The following is a 21,838-nucleotide window of genomic DNA, read 5'->3' as shown; positions in this document are numbered from 1 at the left end:
ATCAAATTAATTCTCTTTACAGTTACACTATTAAAATCAGAGTCAATGTGGCTTGTTGGCCCAGTGGTTAAGTGCCAGTCTACAAATCCAAAGTTCTCAGGTTCAGTCTCCTGTCAGTCCTAGCATTTTTATTTGTCACTCATCCTTCCTTGTACCACAGGCAATTATTGATAATCTGAAAAGTGCCTAATTGCACCGTGACTTGGAGACCCCATTAAACTTAAGTTTTTCTTTTAAGTGGCTGGGTAGAATTAAGTGTAGTGAAGTTCTGTGGCATTCAAACCAACCTTTGGGTTGATGACAGCTTTATATTAAGGGTCATAAGCATCACTTTGACTAATGATACAGGGCGATAATTACAGCCTTTTAGCAATCCAACTACTTTCAGGAAGATTAAAAGATCTGACTACTGGACAGCGATATGCACACCACTAACAAGTCGTACAAAATACATCGCCTTGAGCTGGCTCCTAGCAACTTCCACCAATAATATCTTGACCCCCCCCCTCCTCCCCCCCCCCCCCAATAAAAGAAGAAGAAGAAACAGGCTTCTGATTCTTTGAGCCTTTCTATACTTACACTCTTTAATCTACTTTCCTTCCTACAGGGCACACAACTTACCACCCCAATCCCACTAGACCTGGCAGCCAGCTGGCTGCGTGTTTTGTCAAGTTATTCTGTAACATGCTGCTACTTGCCAGGACTGAACGAAAGGTATAATTTTGCAGTCCTGGTTTAAGTATCAGTTATTTTCTTAATGAGTAAGGAAAATCAGTTGTCACTGTTACTCACTGTAGAGCCATATTTTAAGACTGTTAAATGCCACATTTGGCATATTGCCAAAAGTTAAAGTTGATTTTTTTGCTTTCTGTGGTTTTTGTCATATTTTTCAATACATCTACATCTACATGGATACCTCTGTAAATCACATTTAAGTGCCTGGCAGAGGGTTCTTCGAACCACCTTCACAATTCTCTATTATTCCAATGTCGTATAGCGCGTGGAAAGAAGAAACATCTATCTTTTCGTACGAGCTATGATTTCCCTTCTTTTATCGTGCTGATCATTTCTCCCTATGTAGGTCGGTGTCAACAAAATATTTTCACATTCTGAGGAGAAAGTTGGTGATTGGAATTTCATGAGAAGATTGTCACAACGAAAAATGCCTTTCTTTTAATGATGTCCAGCCCAAATCCTGTATAATTTTTGTGACACACTCTCCCATATTTTGCAATAATACAAAACGTGCTGCCCTTCTTTGAACTTTTTTGATGTACTCCGTCAGTCCTATCTGCACAGCAGTATTGTAAAGGAGGATGGACAAGTGTAGTGTAGGCAGTCTCCTTAGTAGATCTGTTACATTTTCTAAGTGTCCTGCCAATAAAACGCAGTCTTTGGTTAGCGTTCCACACAACATTTTCTGCGTATTCCTTCCAATTTAAGTTGTTCGTAAATTGTAATACGTAGGTATTTAGTTGAATTTGCGGCTTTTAGGTTAGACTGATTTATCGTGTAACCAAAGTTTAATGAATTCCTTGTAGCACTCATGTGGGTGACCTCACACTTTTATTATTTAGGATCACTTGCCAATTTTTGCACCCATGAGATAGCTTTTGTAAATCGTTTTGCAGTTTGTTTTGATATTCTGATGACTTTAGTAGTCGATAAACGACAGTGTCATCTGCAAACAACCTAAGACGGCTGCTCAGATTGTCTCCCAAATTGTTTATATAGATAAGGAACAGCAAAGGGCCTATAACACTACCTTGGGGAACGCCAGAAATCACTTCTGTTTTACTCGATGACTTTCCATCAGTTGCTACGAACTGTGACCTCTCTGATAGGAAATCCCAAATCCAGTGACAAAACTGAGACGATATTCAATAATCATGCAATTTTACTAAAAGCTGCTTTTGTGGTACAGTGTCAAAAGCCTTCCGGAAATCCATAAGTACGGAATCGATCTGCCTTGTCAGTAGCACTCAACACTTCATGTGAATAAAGAGCTAGTTGTGCTTCACAGGAACGATGTTTTCTAAACCCATGTTGACTATGTGTCAATAGACAGTTTTCTTAGAGGTAATTCATAATCTTTGAACACAATATATGTCCCAAAATCCTGCTGCATATCGTCATTAACAATATGGGCCTGTAATTTTATGGATTACTCGTGCTACCTTTCTTGAATATTGGCGTGACCTGTGCAACTTTCCAGTCTTTGGGTACAGATCTTTCGTCGAGCAAACGGTTGTATATGATAGTTAAGTATGGAGCTAATGCATCGGCATACTCCAAAAGGAACCTAATTGGTATACAGTCTGAACCAGAAGACTTGCTTTTATTAAGTGGTTTAAGTTGCTTCCCTAATCAGAGGATATTTACTTCTATGTTACTCATGTTGGCAGCTGTTCTTGACTCGAATTCTGTAATATTTAATTCGTCTTCTTTTGTGAAGGCATTTTGGAAGGCTGTGTTTAGTAACTTTGCTTTGGCAGCACTGTCTTCTATAGTATCTTCATTGCTATCGCACAGAGAAGGCAGTGATTGTTTCTTGCCTCTAACATGCTTCACATACCACCAGAATCTCTTTGGATTTTCTGCCAGTTTTCAAGACAAAGTTTCATTGCGGAAACTGCTATAAGCATCTTGCATTGAAGTCTGCGCAAAACTTTGAGCTTCTGTAAAAGATAGCCAATCTTGGGGATTTTCTCTCTCTTTAAATTTGGCACGTTTGCTTCATTGTTTCTGCAACAGTGTTCTAACCCGTTTTGTGTACCAAGGAGGATCAGCTCCGTTGTTTGTCAATTTATTTGGTATAAGTCTCTCAATTGCTAGTGATACTATTTCTTTGAATTCAAGCCACATCTGATCTACACTTGTATTATTAATTTGGATTGAGTGGAGATTGTCTATCAGGAAGGCTTCAAGTGAATTTTTATCTGCTTTTTTGAATAGTTATATATTCCGGTTATTTTTGGAGGATTTGGGGATTACAATATTCAGTCTCGCTACGACAACCCTGTGTTCACTAATCCCTGTATAAGTTTTGATGCTCGTTATTAACTCAGGATTATTTGTTGCTAAGAGGTCAAGTGTGTGTTCACAACTGTTTACTATTCGCATGGACTCATGAACTAACTGCTCAAAATAATTTTCAGAGAATGCATTTAGCACAATTTTAGATCATATTTTATGCGTACCTCCGGAATTAAACATGTATTTTCGCTAACATATCGAGGGTAAATTAAAGTCACCACCAACTATTATCGTATGAATCGGGTATGTGTTTGAAATCAAACTCAAGTTTTCTTTGAATCTTTCAGCAACTGTATCATCTGAATTGGAAAGTTGGTAAAGGATCCTATTATTATTATTTTATTGTGGTTGCCGACATTGACCTCTGCCCTTACTAACTCACAGGAAGTATCTATTTCAAATTTCGCGACAGGTTAAAGTACTTCCAACAGCAACAAACACGCCACCACCAACCGTGTTTAGCCTATCCTTTCGGAACACCGTTAGGTACTTTGCAAAAATTTCAGCTGAGCTTATATCCGGCTTTAGCCAGCTTTCAGTGCCTATAACGATTTGAGCATCATTGCTTTCTATTAGCACTTGGAGCTCTGGTTCTTTCCCAACACAGCTACGACAATTTACAACTGTTATACCAGTGGTTGCTGTAACTACATTCTTCCTGTTTTTGGCCTGTACCCTTTGTGACTGAAGCCCTTCTTGTGTTTACACGAGACCTTCTAACCTAAAAAACCGCCCAGTCCACGCCACACAGCCCCTGCTACTCATGCAGCCGCCTCCTGCATGTAGTGGACACCTGACCTATTCAGCGGAACCCGAAACCCAACCACACTTTGGCGCAAGTCAAGGAATCTGCAGCCTACACAGTCGCAGAACCGTTTGTGCCTCTGATTCAGACCCTCCACTCGGCTCTGTACCAGAGGTCCGCAATCGGTCCTGTCGACTGTGCTGCAAATGGTCAGCTCTGCTTTCATCTTGCAAGCAAGAATGGCAGCCTTTACCACTTCCGTTAGCCACTTGAAACCAGAGAGAATCTCTTCTTATCCGAAGTGACACACATCATTGATATTGATGTGAGCAACCACGTGCAGTTGGCTGCACCCTGCGCTCTTCATGGTATATGGGAGGACACTTTCCATGTCTGGAATGACTCCACCTGGTATGCACACAGAGTGCACATTGGTTTTCTTTCCCTTCTTGTTAGCCAAGTCCCTAATGGGCCGCATAATGTGCCTAACATTGGAGCTCCCAACTATCAATGATCCCACCCTCCGTGATTGCCTAGATCTTGCAGGCTGAGTGGTTTCCTCTGAAACAGGACAGGCGACAGCATCAGCCACAGACAGCACCTGGAACCTGTTTCAGTCAAACCGGGGAGGCCTTATGTGCGGCTGCGTGGGAAGTCTTTCGACGCCTGCTTCGCACCGGGGCGACCTCCCACTCGACCACAGGTGCAAGCAGTAACTGGGTTGGCCACCGGTGAGGACCTATCGGAGCACTCAGACGTGCTGGACATCTGTTGGATCCCCTCGGCCGGCCCACAACAGTGGTGCCCATCCACTGCAGCCTCAAGCTGTGTAACCGAAGCCATCACACCCTGAAGCTGAGAGTGAAGTGTCAGCAACTCTGCTTGCATCTGCACACAACTATCGCAGTCCCTGTCCATACTAAGCACCATGGAAAACTAAACTATGCAGATAAACGGACTATCAGCACGTGCTGCGTAGGAACTGTGTCTAATAATATGCAGAGATTCAAATACCTAACTATTGAATCACTCAGGTGAAACTAAATAATTCGTCACTGATTAGGAACTTGTAATATGTCACAAAAATCGGTTTACTTTCCGACGCAAATGAAAACACGAGAACTGTGCCTATTACATATTAAATTCACACACAGAAACTCTAGAAACTAATAAATAATAAAATTCATGTTAAACGAATAGCTATTAAATTCTAGGCGAATATCACATTATTTACTCATTTTGTGTAAATATTCACTTGATTGTAAGTTAATAATGTTTGAAGTGCCTAAGACAGTTTCCTAATTGCACTTTTTGTATTATGAATTGCAGGTGACAAATTGGGAAGAGTCGTTCATATTATCCAGTCCCGTGAGCCATCTTTGCGTGATTCCAATCCTGATGAGATAGAAATTGACTTTGAAACCCTAAAACCATCAACCCTGCGTGAGCTGGAATCATATGTTGCCTCTTGTCTGAGAAAAAAGCCACGTAAGCCATACTGTAAGTCACATTACTAACATCCTGCTATTTTGTGACATTCCCAGTACTAAATAATGTTTTAATGAATTCAATTTTTCATACCAATATTAGAGAGAGCCTTCATTTGCTTTAAATGTCATTATTGTACATTATAAACCAGCTCAGTTTCGTGGATACTGGATGTTATTATTTATAAGAGAATTACATATCATTCATTCACACTTAATACTGGGAATGTTGCATGACGTGTGTGGTTCTGCCATAGTGTTTCATTGCTATTTTTGCATGAGAGGTAAATGATAGGTAGTAGTAATTACTTTAAAAGCCTGTGTGTATGCTGATACCCAAAGGTACATCTGTGGATTTCCACAGTAATAAAAACATTGTGGCTAAAAACTGGAGGAAGTTGTAAATAGTAACAAAATTTCCATTTACTTATGTTACATATCATATATGTAAATGATTGCATGAAGCAATAACGAATGTTCGTTGGGTATTTTTGGAATAATTTTGCTTCTGTCCTTATCCTGTAGTTAAAAAGTGCTTTACTTACAAGTATTGACATTGTGTTGGCAAGATCTTAAGTTTTGCTCAATCTGGGAAACATGTTCCTGAAATCATCATTGGTCACTAGTTACCAGTGCTGTAAAAGGTGGGAACTTCCAGCTTCCCTCAGTTAGTACTTTGTCGTGTGTAAGCAACCAGCTAAAATATGCACCAAAGTTAAACATTGTTTAAACTGCATCAGTAAAATTAAGAACATGTTCTAAGTTTCATGTTAGGTGAAGCAAAGTGACTGTTCACTGATGTGCGAGATCAAGTTGAAATTGGTGATCTACAGAAGTTTCATCATTTTTTATGATAAGGAGAAGGCAACGATATAGTGGCTTGTTTTGTATGTTAACAGGTATATTCTCACACCACCCACATCTCTGTGACTTTAAATTTGATGCAATATATGAGGCTGGATAAAAGAATACAATAGTTTTTCAGTAATAGGAGAAATGGAAAACACAAGTGTACAGGTTTCAGCAAACAGAACATACTAATTTAGCCGTGGTGCATCCCCAACCATCAGAGTTCCAGCACCCAGACTGTGCTGCAGTGCCTTAAAAACTTTAATAACTATGGCTACATAAATATAATGGAAAATCCTGGGTGTAATACAAATATTGGAAGGACTAAATGAATGACAACATTACTATATAGCTGGACAACTTCCTTTTTTCAGAGCTAACTGATTTAGGACAAAACAAACACACACACACACACACACACACACACACACACACACACACACACACACACGTACTTGGCTTGTTGTTGCAGCTGAACCAGGTATGACTAAATTGTACCAGCAAATCAATTTAGTCCATATGTTTGGATGTGTCAGGTGGAGTTGAGGTGGTTAGAGGAGAAAGGTGGTGAGAATGGAGAACACACACTACTAATTCAAGCACGCTCACACAAACTGAAAATGAGGAATCCTTTATTATGCAATATTACGCTGATAAGAACTTTACTGAGGCTTAACCTACCTTTCATCCTGCTCCTAACTAAATCCTTACTGCACCAACTCCCAATCCCCCTCTGTATGGATCGTTCCCTGCAAAAGACTTGGGTGCAAGACTTGCCATATTAAACCCATCCAGCAAGTCCTATTCCAGCCCCATAACAGGCATGTGCCTCCTGTGAAAGTAGCCAGATCATACTCGAGCTGTATTGTAACTTTCGCAGCCAACTGCCCACCAGAATGATTGGCCGCTGCTGAACTATGGCCAAGCACCCAGTAGTGGATCACACTAATGAGCACAATATAATATACTTAAGTGACTGCTTCTTCACAACTCGTGCCATCTGGATCTCCCTCACTTCCTTCCCAACCCTTCAAACTCCAGCTTCTCCGAATTACATAGATATGAATTGTCCCTTCAGAACATACTCCAATCTGCACTCCATCTGGCCTCAATCTCTGCTAGCTCCTGCCCCATCCCACCCCTGCCCCCCATATCCTCCACTTCATTCGGTCTACACTTACACCCTCCCCCTTCCCTCATTTTATCTCTCCCTCCCAATCTACTTCTGCACTTCATTATATACAACATGCAAGTCGCATTGCCCCTGCCAGGACACGCTGATTGGTGCCACATTGCTGTCACGTTCCCTTGCTGCCTTTCCCTCCCTGCCATTAGCCATTCCTCCCTCCCTCTCCCCCTCCTCTCGACTACTTTACCTGACACAATCCCTTATCCCAGTTTAGCTGCCGTACCAATAAAATGTAGTGAATTGACACACTGAAGCTGTGAGTAAGTGAATGTGCGTGTCTGTCTGTGTGTCAATGTAGTGGTGAAGAAGGAAAGTGTCTGAAAGCTTAGCAGTGTTTTCCATCTTGTTAATGTGCCTATTAACCACTCAACACGTCGACCATAATGGGAGTTGTTATCTTTGTTTCTTCCAAAATTAATCACTGTAGATTCAGATCAGAGACTATTGAATGTGGCTGCTTTATCCACACACACATTTATCTGTGTGTGTAGTGTTCCCAAAAATAAATATCCCAGCCACACAAAATATACTGAATGAATTTAGTTGGTTATACTGTCACATATTTGTAGTTCAGACGATTTTCCAAATTTGGACATTTTAAAACCTAGAAATAATTATTTAAATAAAAATAAATTTTTAGTATTACATTTTTATGTCAGAGTAAAAAGTTAAAAATAATTTCTCTTAGCCCAATACAGATAGTTTTGAAAAATTCGCGATTGTGTTTTTAATAGCTATGAAAATGCTTCCAAGATTTATAACAAACAATATGAGGCACGTGCAAAAAACAATAGTTTGGACGTGAACTAGTCCTGCATCAATTATGTATTGTATGCACCCCAAGTTTTTCATAATAAATCCCATATAGCTAATTAAAGTTCACAATTACAAATTTCCGGAACTATCTGTATTGGGCTTTATACTTTTTCAGTCTGAAATAAAAAACATGTTACATGAAAAAGTTATTTTATTTAGATAATAATTTTCTTTCTTTTTTAGTGTTGTGGATGTGAAATTTTTCAGTTGATCTCAAACATTTTGATGGGATTACAACAGATACATGTGACAAATTTCAGGTTTATTTCAGTTTCTCTTCACGAGCCAAACAGCGTATTGCTTCCTACTACATATGTCATAAGAAAAAACCGTGAAGGTAAAAGTTAGAGAGATTTAAGCTCACACAGGGGCTTACTTGCAACTGTTCTTCCCATGAACCATTTGCAACTTGAACAGGAAAGGGGGAAATGACAATGGCACACAAAGTACATTCCACCACACAGCAGACAAGCAAGTGAGTTATATTGCACTGCCACCCAGTTCTGTGCTGTGTTGAAAGTTTCAAGTCTTTAGCTCATGGGGAAGTTAATTTAAAATCAGTTGCAAAATTTGGATCAAATGGACAGATAGAGAACGAATTAATAAAAACATAATAAAGTGAGTCATGAATGTACCAAATTTGATTGATGTTGCTTCATACATCCCTGAGTAATGCTTTTATATCACTCCTTTTCATCCCCACCCTCCTCTGTAGGGGTGCTACAGGGTTCTTACTGCCACAGTAATTTTTTTCCAGGTACTAAGTGATGTGTGTGCCAAGTTTTGTGAAAATTTGCTTCAGGCATTACAGAGGTTCACCTATAAATCAGATGAATTCTTGCAGACACTTTCTGCAGCAGGTAATTGACGCACTTAAAGCGTGTAGGTGCAGTGACACAAACTGCTAAGCACGGCTGTTGTATAGTGTCACCCCAATTTCATCCCACCTCCTCCCCTATTGCAGGTAGATCGTTCTTACCCCCACACAATTGCACTGCCATCCAGTTATGAGCTGTGTTTAGAATTTCAAGTCTGTAGCTCATCGGGAACTTAATTTAGAATAGGTCGTCAAATTTGTAGCGAACAGACAGACAAGAAAGCATCCTAATAAAAAAGTGTTAAAATTATCCTGCTGCATATAAATTCATCAACAACTGGCACATTATTTGGTATGTGGCACATTTGTGCTTCTGGCTCTCCATCTAGGCGGACATAGGACAAAGACAGAATAATGAAAGGAAAATGTATAGATACTGAAGGAAATAGCACTCATAACCACAAATCAGAATGCATATACAGTGCAAAAATTGGAGATAATAATGGTGGTGGTGGTGGTGGTGGTGGTGGTGGTGGTGGTAATAATAATAATAATAATAATAAAGTAATTTTGTGCCTCTTCTCTCTCCTCTGATCCACCAAGTGCGGTGGCACAGTGGTTATGACATTGGACTCTCATTCGGCAGGACCAGAGTTCAAATCCATGTCGCAGCCACCCAGATTCAGGTATTTGCAGGCTTTTACTGAAGGGTATTACCAGTTTCCTTCCCCTCCTTCCAAAATTTTAACTTGTTCTTTGTCTTGAGTGACCTCTTTGCTAACAAACTGAATTTTCCTCCTCCTCCTCCTCCTCCTCCTCTAACCCGGACTATGGATCTACTATACGATCCATTTAACACTGTGTGTAAATTGTGATTGATTCATCTCACACAGATGCTAATTATTTGATTAGAGGACAGGGCACATGTCAGAAAAAGGGAATACAGCTTCACTGATATAAAAAAGAAATCAGCTTTTAAACATTAATGTTCTATGCCCATTTTTTACTTGTCCTGTTTCAGTTTCTCTTCATTATGTGATGCAGAAACTGTTTTAAAATTTTCAAAATCTAGTATTTTTAATGTCGGCTTTGTGTGTGTGTGTGTGTGTGTGTGTGTGTGTGTGTGTGTGTGTGGGCGCGCGCGCGCGCGAGTGACCTCTGCAACAGTTACCCGTTCCAGCAGTTGGTAAGTAGACCTTGTCTCCTGTCAAAAACAGTGTTTTCATTCTATTATTAATGTATAATTTGAGTCAGATTGGTTGACATTGCAGTTTTGCTGCTTCAAGGGAATGCATATATAATATCTGTACATTCTTATATGTAACTCCTCTGAATTCAGTGGAATCGTGATAGTAACAAATCTGCTTCAAATAGTTTGAACTATTTTAATTCCTGTTAGGGCTTTACACAGTACTCTGGGGCCAGGGTACAGAAGGTTTTCTGAAGGGGTTTGTGAATGTGTGTGTGTGTGTGTGTGTGTGTGTGTGTGTGTGTGTGTGTGTGTTTTGGGGGGGGGGGGAGGATCATTTTTCTTCAGCTCTACCTAATGTCATTGCTTAAAGTCTTCTTCTGTCACTGTTCTCAGAGCCTGAATACTTACAAGCATGGTAGTGTGCATGTAACTACATATATTATGTAAATTATGAAAGGAAAAAGTACTAAGACTCATTTGGAACAGTTAACATACATTGTATATTGATTAGCCATCATGTGTACGTGAACTGAGCACAGGACTCCGAGCTAGTGCAGCTCTCTTTCCTTTCCGGGCTGCATACCTTCCCTTCCTCTTCTTCTCTCTCTCTCTCTCTCTCTCTCTCTCTCTATTTATCTCTCTGGGACATGTTTTGTGCCTACAGCCAGAGACAGCCGCTTATGACTGTAAGACCTTGTTTCTCTTCTTTTCTCTCTATACTGAAAGGTCTCTGTCCTCACTTCGTCCTTCTCTTTTCCTTGATTCTTCTCTTAACCTCCTTCTCTGCTGCAGCATTTGAGATCTCTTCTTTCCTTTTCTTTGTTCCTCCTTTTCTCTTTCTTTCCTCCCTTTCTCTTTCTTTCCTCCCTGTGCATGTCTGAAGGCCGACCCACGTGTTCCCACGCCTAGCCGTTGATGGGGTAACGCGTAATTCCCCGCTGCAGGTAGACAGGTAGGACACGTACGTACGCCCTGGTAGAGGCCAGGCCCAGGGAAGGGTGATTACCCGAGCTCAGCCAGTCGTGTTCCAGTACGGCCAAATGTGTTACATGTGGCAGTGATGCCCATAAGGTTGACTGTCCACCTCCATATCCTCATTGCATCAACTGTATGGGGGACCTCACTGCTTCCTCTAGAGATTGCCCTACCTTTGTAGATGAACACATTATTCAGGAAATCCGAGTGAACGAAAAGGTGCCCATCTTTGCTGCTCGTAAGTTATTTGCCAGTAGAAAGCTCACTGAGCTCCCAGCGGGTAAATATAGCACTGACCATGTCTCTTCTTGACCTAATAAGGAGGTAGCCACACAGACTTGCCATCTCACCTTTAGCGCCACAGTCGTCCAATCGGCCAGCCCAAAGATTGCCCGTTCAACCTCCCCACTATCACCTGCTCACTTTAAGCCTCAGCCTTTGTCTGCTCCTGCTAAATCATGAGCCAAAAAATCGGACGCCCTGACTTCCAAAAAAGAGACTACTCCCATAGATTTTTTTATGTACCCAGACCTCACAACCATCAACTCCTCTCTCTTCTAAAATCCTGCTTCCAAGAAGGCTCATAAGAAACAAAGTTCCTCTCCTTCTCCGCCGCGGTGTCTCTCTTCTACAGCGTCACCCAGCGGTAGCCGCCCTCAGCCATCTTCTGTGTTGGCGAGACACAGTGCTGGTGGCAAATCAACCAATTGATCACTGGCATCAGAAGCTGCCCCCGAACAACCTATGGATCAGGATCTTCTGCCTTTGGCTGAATGCCGTTCCACACCGTTGGCCACCGGCTCTCAGCGGTCGTTGAGTTGATAGCAACTGTGGTGAGATTTTTCCCTTTCCTGTCCACCCTATGTCAATATTCATTGGAATATCCACAGAGTTTGCTCCAATCGGGATGAATTGTCAATCCTCGTACGATCCTACTCCCCAGTTGTCTTCTGTCTTCAGGAAACACAGCTACATCCCATGATCGCTCTGTTTTCCCTTATTTCCAATCAGTCAGGTTTGATCTGCCTTCTGTTGATGGCACTCCGGCACACGGGGGACTTAAGATTCTTCTCCATGATACTATCCATTAACATCTAACCCCTTTAAACAGTTCCTTCCAAGCTCTCTCTGTAAATCTTTCCCTTTCTGGATATACTTTCTCCCTTTGTACCATATGCATTCCATCGGCCACTCCAATGGCAAGAGCTGATCTCCTTGGTCAGCTCCCACCCCCCTATATGCTGGTGGAGGACTTCAGTGCCCGCCACCCACTTTGGGGATCTCCGTGTCCTTGTCAGAGAGGCTCCCTATTCATTGACCTTTTCCACCGAGTGGATCTTGTATGCCTCGGGAACGTACATTTTTGTGTGCCTCCATGTCCATCTTCTCTCATGTGGTCCTTTCGGTTGGTATTGTTCTGCTAGCTCAGCGCTTTGAATGGTTCTCTCTTGCTGATACACACTCTAGTGACCATTTTCCATGTGTCCTTCGAGTACAGCCACAACTGCCATCTATGTACCCAAGACACTGGAAGTTTTCTCAAGCCGATCAGACGCTTTTCTTCTCTCTCGCAACGTTTGACGACCGTCCATTTCCTAGCATCGACGATCGGGTCACTCATGCTACGGAAGTTATTCTTACAGGTGCGGAATATTCAATATATAGTACCTTCCCTTTGCCCCGGTGCCCCCCCAATTCCTTGGTGGAACCAAGCGTGCCATGACACAGTATGTGCATGGAGACGTGCTCTTCACATTTTCCGCCGCCATCTGGCCAACCGTATCCGCTGTAAGCAGTTACATGTGTGATGCCATCGCATCATCCATGATAGCAAGAAGGCAAGCTGGGAATTCTTTATTAGTCCCTTTAACACCTTCACTCCCTCATCTGTAGTTTGGAGTCGAATTCTACGGTTATCCGGCATGTCTAGTTTCTCCTCGATCTCTGGCCCAACTGTCGCGCAGGGTACCTTCGTGGGCCCAGTCGCAATTTCTAACTCATTGGGTCAACATTTTGCTGAGATTTCGAGCTCTTCAAATCACCGACCAGTTTTTCTCCCAAAGAAACGAGCAGCAAAAATGTCACCTCTTGCCTTCTCCTCTCAAAATTGTGGAAGCTGTAATACTGTCTTTTCTATGTGGGAACTCCAACACACACTCTCTTCGCCTCGCTCTTCCACTCCAGGACCGAATGGCATCCACGTGCAAATGTTGCTGCATTTATCATACCGTAGTCTGCGTTACCTCCTTCGCCTTTATAATCGAATTTGTACTGACAGTATCTTTTCCCAGAAGATGGCGGGAAGCTATCATCATTCCTGTTCCAAAACCCGGAAAGGAGAAACATATCCCCTTTAGTTATCCCCCATCTCTCTCACGAGTAGTGTATGTAAGGTTGTGGAGCAGATGGTAAATTGATGTTTAGACTGGTGGCTGGAGTCCCGAAACCTTTTAACGCCTGGCAAATGCGGTTTCCGAAAGCATCGTTCTGCAGTTGACCATCTTGTTGTTCTCTCCACTTGTATCATGAACAATTTTCTCAGGAAACACGAAATGGTAGCTATATTTTTTGATCTGGGGAGGGTATACGATACCTGTTGGAGGACAGACATCCTCCACACACTGTTCTCTTGGGGCTTTCGAGATCGTCTACCCCTGTTCATTCATGAATTTATGACAGAGCGCACAGTTAAGGTGCGGGTGAACACTACTCTGTCCCACACTTTCTCCCAAGACAACGTGGTGCCCCAGGGCTCCATGCTATGTGTTGTACTGTTTGCCATTGCCATAAATCTGTTATGGACTGTCTCCTTCCCGATGTCTCGGGCTCCCTCTTTGTCAATGATTTCACAACCTACTACAGCTGTCAATGGACCAGCCTCCTTGAACAACAGCTTCAAGGATTTATTGATCACCTCCACTTATGGAGCATCGAAACTGGCTTCAGATTTTCTCCCAGTAAGACCGTCTGTGTAAATTTTTGGCATTGCACGGAGTTTTATCCCCCTTTCCTACATCTAGGCCCTGTCGACCTTCCGTTCATGGATGTCACAAAATTCTCAGGACTTAAGTTTGACAGGAAACTGTGCTGGTCATCCCACGTTTCATATCTTTTGACTCTCTGTCTGTAATCCCTCAACACCCTCAGTGTTCTGAGTGGTACCTCCTGGGGAGCGGACCGAGTGGTCCTCCTCCACCTATATTATGCCTTAGAGCGCTCGAAATTGGACTGTGGAAACATAGTTTGCTCCTCTGCACAGCTGTCTATTCTTCAGCGTCTCGACTCTGCCACCACCATGGTTTGCGTTTAGCGTCTGGAGCTTACACCAGCGCTGTGGAGAGCCTTTACGCTGAGACTGCTGAACCTCTGCTGTCCAATCGGCACGCTGTCCTTCTGAGTCGTTATGCTAGTCTTCTGTCTTCCATGCCTGCTCATCTGACCCATGCCCTTTTTATCGACACCTCCTTGGATTTGGGGTATGCAGGCCACCCTTCCTGTCTATTACCACCAGGAGTTCGCTTCTGTCAACTGCTACAGTCTCTTTCCTTCCAATTTCCAGAAACTTTCTTGACAAATGGGAATACGGTGCCACCTTGGCTTTGCCCCCGGACCTGCCTTCTCTCTGACCTTTGCCAGAGCTTCCCATAGATAGTACCCCCCCCCCCCCCCCCCCCCACATAGTTTATTGTTGGGCATTTGCTGCTCTATGTGCACAAATGGAGGCTGCCACGTATATTTACACTGACAGCTCAAAGACCACATTTGGTGCTGGGAGTGCCTATATTGTTGGTGACACCCCTATTAGATTTTAGCTTCCCGGCCAGTGTTCGGTTTTCGCTGTGGAGCTTTACGCTGTTCTCCAGGCTGTCCAACACATCCTTTGCCATAAGCAGATACAGTATATTTTATGCTGGGATTCGCTCAGCTCTCTTCTCAGCCTCCAAGACCTTTATCCCGTCCATCCTCTGCTCCACCTGATTCAGGACTGCCTCCACATGCTCCACTTGGGAGGCATCTCTGTGGCATTCCTCTGGCTCCTAGGGCATGTTGGTATCCGCGGAAACGAGGCAGCCGATATAGCGGCAAAGGCTGCAGCCTCTCTGTTGACCTGCTGTTCGCATGGTTCTGTTTGTCAATCTACAGAGCATTTTATGTCGTCGTGTTGCTCTTTTATGGCATACACATTGGTCTGCACTTCCCAATAATAAATTACGGAACGTCAAACCTCGTCACTGTACTTGGACTTCTTCCTCTCGACCTCATTGTTGGGAGGAAGTAATTTTAACTAGACTCCGGATAGGGCACTGTCTTCTTAGCCATTGACATCTTTTAAGTGTCGGTCCTGCCCCACTTTGTCCCCACTGGTCTCAACTGTTGATGGTGAGACACCTTTTACTTCAGTGCCCCTATTTTAATCCGCTGCGTGCCTGTTTACAGCTGTCACCTTGACATTCGTTATTCGAAGGTCTTTTTTCTGGGAAAACAACCTACCTTCAATAGCAGTTTTCTAAGATTTCTTTCTGTTTTTAGTTTCCCTCCTCTTTAAGTTTTGCTCCCATTTGCTGCACATTTGAAATTCGGTTTTTTACACTTCACCAAGCCACAGAATGGATGCTAATGTCCGTAGCAGTTTTGTGTAACTACATATATTATATAAATTATGAAGGGAAAAAGTACCAAGACACATCTGGAACAGTTAACATGCTTTGTGTATTGATCAACCATCATGCGTGCATGAACTGATCACTGGACCTCACATTTTGTCACTTACATTAGGTGAGCACTTGCACCCATCTTGGTGAAATTGTGAGACCATATTCCTGCCTTACATGTGTGGTAAATAGGTAACCTGAAAACATACATGTATTAACATCTTCATGCTTCAAGTCTTTGCCTTTCATCATAAATGCCAGAGGATTAACTGCCTGCTGTTCTTCTTGCAAAACTGAATCCATTTCAGTTCCACATAATGAAAATTCTTTTGTTCAGTGAAGTATCTCATTTAATGATCCCTGACCAGTAAATACAACTGTGTGAATAAAAATCCTATGTCAAGATCGCAAATTTTCTTTGTTTATTACCAGTATCGGCTCATCTTCAGATAAATGTTGTTCAGTGTGTGAAAATTAATACACATTGTCATATCCTTTGAGCTAAGTTGCCTTTTAATGAAAAATTTCAGTTGCTTATGTAAATTGACAACATTAATCACTAATCAATTTACATAACCAACTAAATTTCTCATTTTAGGGCAACTTAACTCTAAAGAATGCGACAATGTGTGGTAATTGTCACACACTGAACAATATTTTAGGTTGATCTGAAGATGGCCCATCAGTGAGTGAAACCGGAAATCAATAAAGAAAATTTGCGATCTTGATGTAGAAGTTTTGTTCACACGTGTTTTAAATCAACAGATTGCGTATCTCCCCCCATTGACAATTTCAAAGAGTAATGTAAATAGAACTATGCTCTCCAGTTTTGTCGATAACCATTAGTAAAGTCATGATGTTGAACTCACTTGATTACATTAGCTTGTTATTTGTACTTCTCATTTATCGTATGAATATAAAGTCATCTTATGTTTCTTTTACCCATGGCTCGTACATGGAATAATTTTATTTTGTGTGTCTTGGACATGAAGCAATCCTTGAGTTTTGAATAGTCAATAGCTGCCAGTTCTGACAAATTCTCAGGGAATTATTCATTTGGCTCTACCAACTTGGAATGGACATTTTACCTTTGCATTCACATCACAGCTATTAAGAATTTTTAAGTATACTGAACTGTTAATAACTTCGTTCAAAATTATACACCACTAAGAGTAACAAACAGCTGAATTTTCAGTCATTAGTTTGGCTTTGTATCTTCGTAAATAATACCTGCCCTTTTGTTAGATAGTATTTTCACAGTCATTTTTGCTGTTCTCCATGAACATCTTCAGGATGATATTGTATTACTTCTTGCTTTGCTTCAGAATGTATTCAGCACAAATATTGTACTACATCTTTTCCATAAGAATATTTTTAATTACTTTCATCCTTTTTTGTATAAGTTCAGTTTTGTTTACTCTCACTGGAAACCTTAGCACTGTGGCCATGATAATATTTTCTGAGTCAGACCTGTAACAAGTTCTTTACCACACAAGCTCATATCACTACCACAGTCCTTTGATGAGGAAATAGGCATTTCTTCCCAGATCCCATGTCCAGCCGAGCTTATGCTCCGTATCTAACCCCATTTCCAACTGAATGTTAATCCTTATTAGGAAATGACCTGCCATTAGTTATTTTGTAGACCCAGGGCCTTGATCAGTTATATATTAGACTGCAATCATTTTACACAGAAATCCTTGCACTTAGTACACAGTGTCTCCCATTTATCTTGTCTACCCTAAATAACTGTTTGTCCAGATACAAATTACAAAACGTTTCAAGCAAATGTTCTTTAGCCATCAGGGGGAAGTCATCAAAGTGGCGTCAAATCGAAAGACTTGCATCTGGCGAACAGTCTACCCGACGGGAAGCCCTAGTCACACGACATTTACATTAAGGGGGAAATCAATCAGCATGATTGCCTCCTTTGTAGCTTTGTTTTTTACAAAGGTATAAGCAGCGGTATGACTTTTTAAGATGGCACCCTGTATTTTGTTTAGGTAAATCATTTCATCTCCTAAAGACCTATTCAGAAATGTATCACAGTGTACCATTCACTGAAACACAAAATTATTAATTGCATAACACAACATTGAATTTGAGCCCAGGGTGAAAAACTCGTCCACTTGCTGGAGTTGTCAGAACACAAATGAAAACCAAGTAAAAACATAACACAAAATTGACTTTGACTCTCCTGTACCATTGCCCAGGAGTAGAACATTCAAAGGTACTCTAAGTGGTGACCCTGGACACTGATACACTGGTGCACTTGTTGAATGAAAGAATTATTTATTGCTTCCAGTGTTGCCTACTGAAGGGAATTGCAAGCAAGCACAATACGTTCCTGCATGTCCTCTGGAGTTGTTGGAATATCGCGATAGACAAAGTCTTTAATGCATCCCCAAAGAAAAAAGTTGAGAGGATTTAAATTAGGAGACCCAGCAGGCCAAGTAACTGTTCCTCCTCGACCAATCCATCTGGCAGGATACCTTCAGTTCAGAACATGAAGTGCACGCGAGGCATTATGTGCTGGACATCCATTGTGTTGATACCACATAAGCATTCTGGTTCTTAGCAGCACTTCATCCAGAAGGGGAGGAAGAATTCGTCTGAGGAATTTGACATACACTGTGCTGTCAGACTACCATTAATGAAATAAGGGCCAATAATTGTAGACCAGGCATGCCACACCAGATGTTAACTCTCCATTGACACTGATATTCCACCTGTCTAAGCCATCATGGGTTGTTGCTGGACCAATAATGCATGTTCCTTGTATTTACCTGTCCTTCGTTTGAGAAGCAGCATTAATCAGTAAATAGAACATTGGAGAAGAAGTTCAAGTTGGCGAGGATTTGCTGCTGTGCCCACTGACAGAACTGTACACGATTCTGGAAATCGTTCCCATGCAATTGTTGATGTAGGTGTACATAGTAAGGATGGAACTGGCGACGTGTAGGAATACGATGTACACTGGTTTTAGGAATGTCAATCTCGTGTTCGAGCTGTTGTGTGCTCACATGTGGATTCATAGCAACGAAAGTGAGAACAGTAACGTCGGCAGCTTCGTCTATGCGAGTGCTATGACAATTGCATTGTTGTGTGTTGAAACTTCCCATTTCCTGAAGCGTCATAACAAGATGAGAAAACGTCTGTTGGGAAGGTGAATTCTTGTCGGAATATTGCTCTCTGTACAGTTCCGCTGCCTGCGTAGAATTTTGCCTACCTTCAACAACAACAATAAAATAAACGTTATGTTGATGCACTTTGTAGGAAGGACAGCCTTTCTGTATGCCTACTTTACACAACAGTATTTAAAAGGACTAAACTACTGTATTAAATGTACCCCTAAATAAGAAAACAGTATTGCAGTTACTGTTCTGCTAACTTACATTCCCAATAGGTGAGTAGCATTTCTACCTTCTCTTCATTGGTGTACATTCTACTCACACAACTCTTCATCTGACGATGGTTGACGGAATGATGGCTTTGTATTCTACTTGTGTCGGCACGTGGATGTGTTCCGTTACCCCGAGTACCTGCACTAAGTGCTGGGAGCGTCAATGTCAGTGTAGTGTTATGTAATTAACAACGTTGTGTTTCAGTGAGTGGTGTAGAATGGTAAACTGTGATACATTTTTGAATAGGTCTTTAGGAGAGGAAATGAATTATTGAATAGAAAATGCAGGGTGCCATTTAAAAAAAAAGTCATACGACAAAGAAAGGCAATTGACCCCCTGACAGCTAAAGAACATTTGCTTGAAACATTTTCTAATTTGCATGTGGACAAACAGCTATTTAGGGTGGTCAAGATAAATGGGACACCCTGTATACAGTGTGTGACAGAAAATGTGAAGCACCCAGAAGAAATGGTTGGACGTCAGTGTAACTTCTTATGTGTACACACCATCAGTGGGTATGATGCACAAAGCCCATTGTAACCAATTCACCTCTGCACATGTCATCTGAGAACAAGTAAGGGACTCGCTGCAACATCTGTGTCATATCACGCCATTGGTCAGAGACTGGCAGCAGCCAGACTAGGAACTGCCACTGCATGTGTACACTGCCATTAACACTGTAACGAATGGGTGCATTTGAAGTGATGCCATGACTGGGAGTAATGGACTATAGATGAATGGCATTGCATCACGTTTAGTGATAAATCACAGTTAGGTGCTACCCTAAATGACCATTTTTCGGGTATGGCAGTGACCTGGGGAGAGGTCCCATTCTTCCATTGATATGGAGAGGCACAACGAGTGATGTTGCTCCTTGTCTTATGGTGTGGGTAGCCATCAGGAGGGATATCGGGTCATGTCTGGTAGTGATTGAAGGAACTCTTGATGGCATAACAGTATGTCATGGACATTCTGCGTCTTCGTGTGTTACCTATTGTGCAACAGTATTGTGGTGCCATTTATCAACAGGACATTACTAATTCGCACATGGCATGCGTCTGTAAGCTGGCAGCATGTTGTTGAGGTACTACTGTGGCCAGCTAGATTCTCAGATCTAACTCCGGTAGAAGATGTGGGACCAAGTCTGATATCAACTCTTTCCCAGTGCCAGTATCCAAAATAGCAAGAACCAGCTTGCCTAAGGAGAGGATATAACAGCTTCATAGGTGAATCGGTGCGTGCCTCCAGGCTAGAGGGGATGCAGCATCTCTCTGGTAGTTGGGCTCGTAGTGCCAGTTTTTTTTTAATCAAGGAAATAACATCACATACCCTCTCATCCCATGAAGTTTCATTTTGTTTCCTCCTTCCCTTCTGGGTGCTCCATGTTTTTTGTCAAGCAGTGTGCACTTGTACTTCCCATGACAAATAGCAATGAAATTATAAACAGACAGTTTTATATGGTGTACTTCTCTCTTCAGTATTAAATAAGGTTTATCTTATATATTGAAAATTTTGGTGTAACTTTCAGTTATATGGTGCTATACCTGTGTGTCAGTCAACCAAAACACTCAGTCTTGGTGCATTTACTAATATATGTTACCGAACAAATTCTTTTTTTTTAATAAGGCCAGGTATGATGCCATAATGGCTTTGATTAAGTCTGGTTTTATTTAATTCTCATTAGCGCTTTCCTGATACTTCTGAATGACATTTTTTTTGGTCTGTTAAATGTTTTCTCTACATGTTGTGCCTGAGTACTCCCGAACATTGTGTAAAATAGATTCCATCCATTTTCATGTTATGATTGTGGTAATTTCTGCATTACCTTCACTTTCTTACATTCAGATGTTAGTTCTGTGGCTCAATAATTTGTTCCCCCTCTCCCTCCAATTTTTTTTTTTTTTTTTTTTTTTCTAATTTTATTAGTATCATTTGCAAAATGACAACAGGATGAACATGTCTCTGTCAGGCAGTGAAAGATTTTTGATGTGTAATAAATGAACTTTTTTTTATGTAGTTTCCCCTTAACGTCAGTGCACTTACGTCTGAAGCTGTTCCAATGAGTAGTTTCTTTCCCTAAACTGTTGCTCTGGAGAGTATTCAAAATATGTGTGTATGATTGTGATAACATCTTCATTGCACTTCAAACATTTTCCATCCACAAGTATTCATGTGTGTGTGGGGTGTAGGGTAGAAGTCAGTGGGGCAAAATCTGGAGACTAAGATGAATGTTACAGTAATGTGTACTCCAGTTTTCTCATTATGAAACCATTTTTTGTTGGGAGCTGTATTCTCTTGATGAAATTTTTTTATCGTTTTGTTAAACAGGCCTCTTCTTTGAGTTTATTTTACTGTTAACAAGGTGATCAATAAGAACATCATGTTTTGCATTCGATACTGTTACGCCTGGCAGTTGTTGTGATTGGGGGAGAGGGGGGGGGGGGTGACATTGATAGTGTAATTTCACCCCACTTTACTGTGATAATAAATTTTGCAAGTTCTCCACTTTATCGCACACACTATAATTCTGCGGCATTAAGAATTTGTTCATAATATCAATTTTAATAAAGTCATTGAGGGGAGAGAGTCATGAACTAAAGAATATTGAATATCAAAGTGATGTTAGAGCTGAAAATTGTTCTCTCATTACTGTAAACATATTAACCTGATGATGCA

At 41.5% G+C, this 21,838-nt stretch overlaps 1 protein-coding gene across 8 annotated transcripts in view; it reads left to right on the top strand.

The window, feature by feature from the left end:
* The window catches only part of LOC124554686 (homeotic protein female sterile-like), a 262,983-nt gene that overhangs the window by 207,076 nt on the left and 34,069 nt on the right, over positions 1 to 21,838 (top strand). For 6 of the 8 annotated variants that reach the window (XM_047128308.1, XM_047128311.1, XM_047128307.1 and 3 more), the window contains one exon: positions 5,111 to 5,281. In XM_047128308.1, the coding sequence (XP_046984264.1) occupies positions 5,111 to 5,281 (171 nt within the window). The remainder of the gene's footprint in view (positions 1 to 5,110; positions 5,282 to 21,838) is intronic. The other 2 variants (XM_047128312.1, XM_047128314.1) reach the window with 1 other exon arrangement.

Source organism: Schistocerca americana, chromosome X (assembly GCF_021461395.2).
Source record: "Schistocerca americana isolate TAMUIC-IGC-003095 chromosome X, iqSchAmer2.1, whole genome shotgun sequence".
NCBI lineage: Eukaryota > Metazoa > Arthropoda > Insecta > Orthoptera > Acrididae > Schistocerca > Schistocerca americana.
The sequence above is the reverse complement of the archived record's forward strand: the minus strand, read 5'-3'. Positions and strand labels throughout refer to the sequence as shown.